The sequence below is a fragment of the Oncorhynchus gorbuscha genome, linkage group LG19 (assembly GCF_021184085.1).
Source record: "Oncorhynchus gorbuscha isolate QuinsamMale2020 ecotype Even-year linkage group LG19, OgorEven_v1.0, whole genome shotgun sequence".
Classification (NCBI taxonomy): Eukaryota; Metazoa; Chordata; class Actinopteri; order Salmoniformes; family Salmonidae; genus Oncorhynchus; species Oncorhynchus gorbuscha.
This window is the reverse complement of record NC_060191.1, coordinates 43,054,546-43,063,340: the sequence shown is the minus strand read 5'-3', so window position 1 is coordinate 43,063,340 and position 8,795 is coordinate 43,054,546. Positions and strand designations below refer to the sequence as shown.

General features: G+C 48.5%; 1 protein-coding gene across 8 annotated transcripts in view; it reads left to right on the top strand.

Annotated features, from left to right (window-relative positions):
* LOC124006464 (arf-GAP domain and FG repeat-containing protein 1-like) overlaps positions 1-8,795 on the top strand; it is a 40,474-nt gene that overhangs the window by 28,313 nt on the left and 3,366 nt on the right. For 5 of the 8 annotated variants that reach the window (XM_046316491.1, XM_046316495.1, XM_046316490.1 and 2 more), the window contains 7 exons: positions 156-318; positions 700-883; positions 3,664-3,774; positions 4,543-4,629; positions 7,730-7,919; positions 8,233-8,312; positions 8,576-8,677. In XM_046316491.1, the coding sequence (XP_046172447.1) occupies positions 156-318; positions 700-883; positions 3,664-3,774; positions 4,543-4,629; positions 7,730-7,919; positions 8,233-8,312; positions 8,576-8,677 (917 nt within the window). The remainder of the gene's footprint in view (positions 1-155; positions 319-699; positions 884-3,663; positions 3,775-4,542; positions 4,630-7,729; positions 7,920-8,232; positions 8,313-8,575; positions 8,678-8,795) is intronic. The other 3 variants (XM_046316493.1, XM_046316494.1, XM_046316497.1) reach the window with 3 other exon arrangements.

Here is an 8,795-nt window from a genome sequence, read left to right as displayed (position 1 = left end):
TCCGGTAGGAAACGCGATGGCAAAAGTTGGACTTATTTTAACTCTGATGACAAGTCCCGTCTACCGTCATGCAATCATTGAAAACTTGTCCATTTCAATGAAAGCCTGTGTTGCTGTGTAAACAATTGAACATGGTTGTTGTTGTTGTGATTTAGGTTTGTTCCCCCGGAGCAGGCCAAAGTGGTGGCTTCTGTCCACGCCTCCATCTCCGGCTCGTCAGCCAGCAGCACCAGCAGCACCCCCGAGGTCCGACCCCTCAAAACACTGCTGGGGGAGTCGGCCCCCACCTTGCACCTCAACAAGCACACGCCCAGTCAAGTAAGACACTGGTTACTCAGCTGGCTGATAACAGGCCGTACAACATTTTTCCTGACCTGAAGTAGGGCCCAGGGAGTTTTTCCTGGAAAGATGTGTTCGGGAAACCCTCCTGGCTCTAGTAGGCAAAACATCATATATTTCTTTGAGTTGCTTTCGACAAGATGGCCTGTGTGAAGTGCAGATATCCAGGTGAACTATTTCTGCATGGTTGAAGTGTCTGTCTCTCTGTGAGTTAACTGGGTCATATTTAGCACGAAATGGAGTGAAACGGGGAGGTTCCATCCAAACTTCTGTCCAATAAGAAACAACCATTTTTGTTTTCTGTTGCAAAGCGTTTTGCTACGGCATGTCCGAATGAACACAGCCCTGTTGTCTCTCTAGTCTCCGGTGGGGAGCCGTGTGGCCCAGGCCCTCCAGCTGAGCCAGCAGCAGCAGTTCCACGACAAGAAGTTTGACCTTCTCAGCGACCTGGGCGGAGACATCTTCGCCGCGCCGCCCCACCCTCAGACTGCAGCAGGCTCGGCAGCCAACTTTGCCAACTTTGCACATTTCAACAGTCAGCCAGGTAAGGAGGAGGAGTGCGGTCCCCGGAGCGGTCACTACACCTTGTGTTAAAAAAACCCTCGGCACAGTGGTTACATCTACTGCTTAGTGCTTAGACTCCATTGGTCAATGATACATATACTCAATGATCCACTCATAGTTATGGAATTAGAAAGAGGTCAATTTCCTGAAGAGTATTTGGGTGTTTTGCTTCAGCAAAAGTCTGTTTTATGGTAGTGGAAGAAACTTTAGAGGCATTTTGATTTCCTTAATTTCAAGAGTATGGACCTTCACTTTTTCTTACCACACTTTGTTTTTCATCTTACGATACAAATATACACATAAGAACGACAACTTGCACACAAACAACGACGTCATCTCCCCTGCCCAGACCCGCATGTTCACACCCCCCTCCCTAGTGCCTGCATGTTCACCCCCCCAGTGCCTGCATGTTCACCCCCCCCTCCCTAGTGCCTGCATGTTCACCCCCCCCCCTCCCTAGTGCCTGCATGTTCACCCCCCCTCCCTAGTGCCTGCATGTTCACCCCCCTCCCTAGTGCCTGCATGTTCACCCCCTCCCGAGTGCCTGCATGTTCACCCCCTCCCTCCCTAGTGCCTGCATGTTCACCCCCTCCCTCCCTAGTGCCTGCATGTTCACCCCCTCCCCTCCCTAGTGCCTGCATGTTCACCCCCCCTCCCTAGTGCCTGCATGTTCACCCCCCTCCCTAGTGCCTGCATGTTCACCCCCCCCTTCCTAGTGCCTGCATGTTCACCACCCCCTCCCTAGTGCCTGCATGTTCACACCCCCTCCCTAGTGCCTGCATGTTCACACCCCCTCCCCAGTGCCTGCATGTTCACCCCCCACCCCTTCCTAGTGCCTGCATGTTCACCCCTCCCTAGTGCCTGCATGTTCACAACCCCCTCCCTAGTGCCTGCATGTTCACCCCCCCCGTTCCCTAGTGCCTGCATTATGGTTTGCCACATGGCCTTAAATTGTACCAATCTGTTTTTCTCGGTTGCCCAGGCTATTTCAATAATAAATCATTAGATTTTTCCATTTTTATTTATGGCGGATTGGTTGATTTCCAAGTTTTTGGATACGTTTTTAACCCCCTCATTGTCCATCACACTGATCTATGTAAAGCATCGCCAGATACTAGAGTTCTCATAGGGCTATGGGCGGTCAGTCTCCTTGGTTACTGAGGCCAACGTAAAGCTGTTTGCTCAGAGGATAACGTTTTCTCGTCCTCAAAGAGCCATAAAGTTCTACCTTTGTGCAGAGAGGCTGCACCAAGGTCAGCCAACGCAAGGCTGAAAGACACACGCACGCCCTCTAAAAACACATCACAATTTGGTACTTGAAATATGATTCCTTTTAAAAAATAGAAAATGGACGATAACCTACACACTTATCACACGTTCTTTACCTATCAACCCTTTCCTATCCTATTTTCTACTACTTAAACAAAATAAATCTGAGCGTCACAGGAAGCCCATCTCTGCAGTCCACTCCTAACACCCACAGAATGGCTTCCAGTTTCCCCATCTCTTCATCCTCTCTTTCCTGGGGATCACCCATACGTAGAATGTATGCACACATGACTGTAAGTCGCTTTGGATAAAAGCGTCTGCTAAATGGTATATATTATTATTATTATTATTATCTCCACCTTGTGTATCATCTCCCATGTTCTTGTAGAACAGATGTTTCTCCTGCTCAGGCAGGTGCTGGTTGTGGTAGCAGAAGCTGGCCATGTTTAGGGACTGGAACGTACAAACACTCAAAACGCCAGATCTATGAGTCACTCGGGAGGACCTGGCCTAAAGTAACAATAAAACCAATTCCATTTATCTACATGGAATTTGAGAAATACTCCATAATAAGCTAAATGGAAAGACAGAAATGAACCAAATCATGGTAAGAATACAGTATTTGATGCTTACCATTGATGGAATTTGAAGTTCTCGCAGGAAGATGCGTCTCTGTGCCGTCCATGGTATGAACTGGTGAAATTACTGGGTGTTGAAGTTAATTCGTGAACCATTTATAATCTTCGATAGCAGAGCCAAGTCAGACATCTAGTCTTGAGGTGGTTGCTGAGTTCCAAGTCAACATTGGTGCCTGTTAACACATTCTACTGAAGTTGCTCTTCTCGACTGTGATATCACATTGAAATGTAATTGAATTCTCATGAATAGAATGACCATGGCAAGGAAATAAAATGGGGTTTCAAATGAACAATGTTACACTTACCAACCAAACATTATACATTCAAACATCTATAGAGATCCAATTAAATGATTCATTCGACCAACTCTGCCTTGGTTGATTTATTATTTGTATTGTTCAGAATTGCCATGACGATGAGAGCGTGGAATCAATGGATGTACTGTGTGCTTCATTTAGAATATGTTTTACATTGAACTAGGACAGTGGCAGACACACACACTAGAAGGGAACATGAGCTTCGGTCAGAGCAGTGCTCTATAGGACAATGTGAAACTATCATCATCACATCCATTTTTGGATGGTCATTGTCATCTGGTGCCAGTCTGTCATTAGCCATCGAGTTTAGTTCCATAGCTCTGTGTCATTTCTGTCATTTTCTGTCCAAATGGCGCACACTTCCCTATTTAGTGCACTACTTTTGACCAGAGCACTGGTCAAAAGTAGTGCACTAAAGCAATAGAGTGCCATTTGGGTTGCTACCTGTGCCATGTGACCATTAGTCGTCTCATTCATTGAGTCCTGTTTTGTTTGTCTCTTGATTTTATGTGTCTGACCCTGGTACAAACCTCCAGCTGCTCAGAACGCAAACGCAGACTTTGCTAACTTTGATGCGTTTGGGAGCGCGGGTCCATCGGGTGCTTTCCCCTCGGCACCCCAAGCCCCCTTCCAGACCTCACATACAGGTAGAGCATGCTCCATTCACCTCTCATGGCCAGTCTCTATCTCACACACGCTCACATTTTCACACAGGTCACTTTTAGGCACTCTTCCTCCTTTCCCAGAGGCTCTGTCTTTCTGTCTCTGTGTTACACACTCACATCAGTTCACTCCTACTTGTCATGTGTTTGTGTCCATTTTGTCTGTGTTGTAGTTAGCATTAATGACAACAATTCACTCTCATTGGCTCGATTTGCTAGCTGGCTGCTCAAGGCACACACACACTTACTCACTGGCTCCCAAGGGAATTAGTTTTGAATGTACCACACCGCCCTCTGCCGGACACTGTCTGCAGATGACTTCTACGCAGTGGTGGATGGGAAAGCACTGCTCTCTGGGTGCATCGCAGCACTCTACAGTGGTGTCCTCTCCTTGTCTCCTTTCCATCATCTGCACTGATCTGAAATAATCTGTTTGCACCTATCCTATATGTTCTCAGATCTGTGCAGAGTGCAGATGAGGAGACAAGGAGAGGAAACTACTTTAGACTATGGAGATGCACCCCTTTCTCTCAAAGGCTCCTCCTTCTCTCATCCACACTGACCACCACACTACACTGCCTGGCTTCTGCTTTCACACCGACTCCATTCTCTCTGTTATGATTTGGTTTTGCTTTTGGGTGACGTTCACACTTTTCCCCCCCTTTTTGGTTTATATTTCTGTCTCTTATTTGTTTTTCCACCCTGTCTCTCTGGTACTCACCCCCCCCGTCCTCATCCTGTTTTGGCTGCCAGCGTTCACGTCCCTCTCATCCAGCCGCAGTGTGGGTGAGTTTGCCACCGCTGGCACTGCTCTACCTCACCCGGGTGCAGGTGCTCACAGTAAGTTCTCTCTCTCTCACTGGGCTCAGCCTCTAGCGAACACCTTTCTCCCCACTCTGTCTGTCTGGTAGGCTCTAGGGGTTTTCCCATGTCAATGCCCATGGTTGTTCCTATTGATGAGTGTGTGTGTGTGCCTGTCTGTGGATGCGTGTGTTGTATGCTGTTCGTTGTTTGCTGACCTGTTCATATCCAGAAGTACAGGGCCATTGGTGCAAAATAACATGATATCATGCAGTCTAAACTGCAGCCAACAGTGTAGGAAAGAAAAGATGGGCAACTTTTACCTCGGCCTCTGGAACTCTTATCCTGCAGAAAATCCTCTTAATGATTTGAGATTATTAACAAAAAATCTAAAGATTTCTCCACCTGTGTATTGTACTAAGATCTTGTAACAGTGTAGGTGATTCAGTAATTCACTGTAGGTGTGTTCATTTGTTGAGACAGGAGAGTAGACAGGATTTCTCGTTCCCATAGCAACAGTCAGGTTCTTCCCTCAAACCAAACCCCGTGAAGTGATGATGTTTCGACTCTCCCGCTGTTTCCTCAGACCGTGACCTAACCTCGACTCTCCCGCTGTTTCCTCAGACCGTGACCTAACCTCGACTCTCCCGCTGTTTCCTCAGACCGTGACCTAACCTCGACTCTCCCGCTGTTTCCTCAGACCGTGACCTAACCTCGACTCTCCCGCTGTTTCCTCAGACCGTGACCTAACCTCGACTCTCCCGCTGTTTCCTCAGACCGTGACCTAACCTCGACTCTCCCGCTGTTTCCTCAGACCGTGACCTAACCTCGACTCTCCCGCTGTTTCCTCAGACCGTGACCTAACCTCGACTCTCCCGCTGTTTCCTCAGACCGTGACCTAACCTCGACTCTCACGCTGTTTCCTCAGACCGTGACCTAACCTCGACTCTCACGCTGTTTCCTCAGACCGTGACCTAACCTCGACTCTCACGCTGTTTCCTCAGACCGTGACCTAACCTCGACTCTCACGCTGTTTCCTCAGACCGTGACCTAACCTCGACTCTCCCGCTGTTTCCTCAGACCGTGACCTAACCTCGACTCTCCCGCTGTTTCCTCAGACCGTGACCTAACCTCGGTCTCTGTGCTGAACTAACCTTCCGTGTGAGACGATTGCTAAGAAAGACGCCAATCTTCCTACAAACACACTTGAAGCCACTGTGTGGCTCTTGTGACAGTCAGACTAAGGCGCATGACTGCCGTTGGGCTCATTTCAAGTCTGCCACCGTTGACCCCATTTAGATCTGACTGTTATACTACTCAACAGTATAATCCAGATCCTCTCCATTGATTTCAGGTCAGATGAAGCACGGCACTGTTGGAAATTACAGATGACACTGCTGTACTCTGTAGATGCTGCCTGCCTCCTGTAGCACACAGTGTTCAATCCATCCTCCCAGATGTATGCTGCACAGTCAGGAACACACAGCCACCCCCAGGCCCCTCATGTGACTCCTTTCTGTCATCTCTCTCTCGCAGGTAGCACGGCCTCTGGGGCCTAGTTAACGCTAGCAAGTTGACGCTAGATATTTAGCTGATTTTGACCACTTCCCCAAATCCTGTAGTGCCAACTGGATGCTTCACTTCCTCCTCCCAGAGCCAGAGTAACGCCTCCTCTGCAGGAACGCCCAATGGGCCGGTAGACCGAGACGCTACTAGCGTCCCCGCCGATGGATACGCAGCTCTGGCTGACCTGGATACCATCTTTAGCTCTGACAAAGACGGAACAAGGTTAACCTGTCCCTGCTGCGAGCCCCCACTCTGTTTGGCAGACTTCAAGATGCGTCGAGTAGAGTGAGATGGCTGTCGGGTTGGGGACGATGAGCTCATGCATGGTGTAGAATAGATCAAGTCCGGGTCCCATCCTTTCTGAACGAGCAGGGTCCGTGGGTCCTCGTTTAAAGGTTGCGTCATACCACAGAACAGCTTGTGGGGTGCTGCGGAATGGTATGGCACGTTGGGGTTGCATGATGTCATAGTGTTTTACTGTCAGCCATTGTTGCCTTTTAATGCTAGTTTGACCAACAGAGGGCATCTTTTTGACGTTGGTGCTTGGTCACTTTTCAAAATAATATTACAGAGATACATACAGGCCAGACATTTTGATTGCTTTACCTTATTCCAAGGTTTTTAACTTAGTTTTGCCAAACAACACAATGTTTTACAGATAGTCTCCCTTTTTAGAATATGTTTTATCCAGAATAATCACAGCTCCATGCCTGCTGATGACAATCAGCAAATACCCATTTGGAGAAATATCCTTCCTTTATATTCTCTTATTCTCTTATCTCTTTCTCTTTGTATTCTCTTATATTCCATCATATTGTAAAGCCTGGGGAATATAAGCATGTGATGTCTGTTAAATGAACAAGTTCATTTGATTGACATGGCGCCTCCATAGCCTCAGCTACTATAGCACAGATAAATACATCTTAAAACACTCTATTCTGTTCTTTTGAAATAAATAGTCTTAGTAGCATGTGTTTTTATGACCCTAAACAAAATATGAATATATTTATTTGTGATTGTGGATGTTACATAGATTTATTAGACTGGTGGGTATTGGTAGGCTACTCATCGAGTCCCGGCTATTCTACTGTTAATATGCATACGGTGAAGCAGACCTTCGTGGCGCTTTTGAAGATGAAAGGCTCAGAACAGTTTGAGTCGGTTATGATATTTATCTCGATGTAGGCCTGGTAGAGGAGCAGGGTCAGGACTCGTTTGTGTGGGCGTGATGTGTTGTTGCCCTCGCTGCCGGGTGTAGGAGACGATGTTGGCCTGGTAGAGGAGCAGGGTCAGGACTCGTTTGTGTGGGCGTGATGTGTTGTTGCCCTCGCTGCCGGGTGTAGGAGACGATGTAGGCCTGGTAGAGGGGCAGGGTCAGGACTCGTTTGTGTGGGCGTGATGTGTTGTTGCCCTCGCTGCCGGGTGTAGGAGACGATGTAGGCCTGGTAGAGGAGCAGGGTCAGGACTCGTTTGTGTGGGCGTGATGTGTTGTTGCCCATGCTGCCGGGTGTAGGAGACTGATGGAGCTTCTACAGTGGCCTCCTGTGTTGTGAACCAGTCTATGTGTTTTCAGGAGGTAGTGTCCCGAGCGGGGTTCCGGGCTCTCTCCCCCCGGGGTCGTCGGCAGGACTGCGTCACCCCCAGAGTCAGCTGACGGGTACGTCGGCGGCAGACCGCTACGCCGCGCTGGCCGAGCTGGACAACGTGTTCGGCTCGTCGGCCCCCGCCACCAGCGTCTACAACACCGTTAGCACTTCACAAGGGTACGAGAACACGCCATCCGAGGAATTCACCCTCTTTCCATTACCCTCTAGTCTATGCCTTGAGGTCTTTCTGTCTGTCTCATATTGACATCTTTGTAAATATATTAATCAACTTTCTTGTTATCAACAAGTAGGTCTGCCTTTCAAAATGACACTCAGCCCTCTCACCTCAAATCGCACCCTGTTCTCTAAAAGTGCACTACTTTTAGTACTACTGCTAGGGACCATGTAGGTGTAATAGGCTGTCACTTGGGATACAGCCTCTGTCATGCTGAGTCCATGGGGTCACTCTAACGCCGTTGTTGTTTCCCAGGGGGATGTTTGGCCCTGTGACAGGAGTCTCGTCAGCCCAGGCACAGCAATGCATGTCCATAATGCCCCAGGGGTTTGGAGGTGAGTGACATCACTCCATGTGTGTGTTTCCATCCCTACCCTTTCCCCCTCAGTGTGCGCTTCACTAGTTCACTCGCCTCTTGGGTTTAAAAACCACTGGGTAGGTGTAAGCATGGGAGTGAGGGCGAGTGAATGAGCGCACACTTCGGGGAGAATGGGGTGGATTAGAATGGGACCGCAACACATTTCTCCAGAGTTGTAGACACTTAGCGACTCAGAGATGAACTAATAAGAGTTAGATGTCTCCTCTTCCCTTCTGCCAGGTCTGTCAACAAACCCTTTTGCTGCTGCAGCCGTTGCCCCGGCGACAGCCACCACCAACCCCTTCCAGAGCAACGGGAGAGCAGCGGCCGTGGCGGCAGCAGGTGGGGACACGCCACGGAAGTCTTGCATACCCAATGTACTTGAAACTAAAGCCATAGGCTGTGTCTGAAATCATTTTTCCTACTATTTACAAAAAATGTCATACTATATACTAACTAT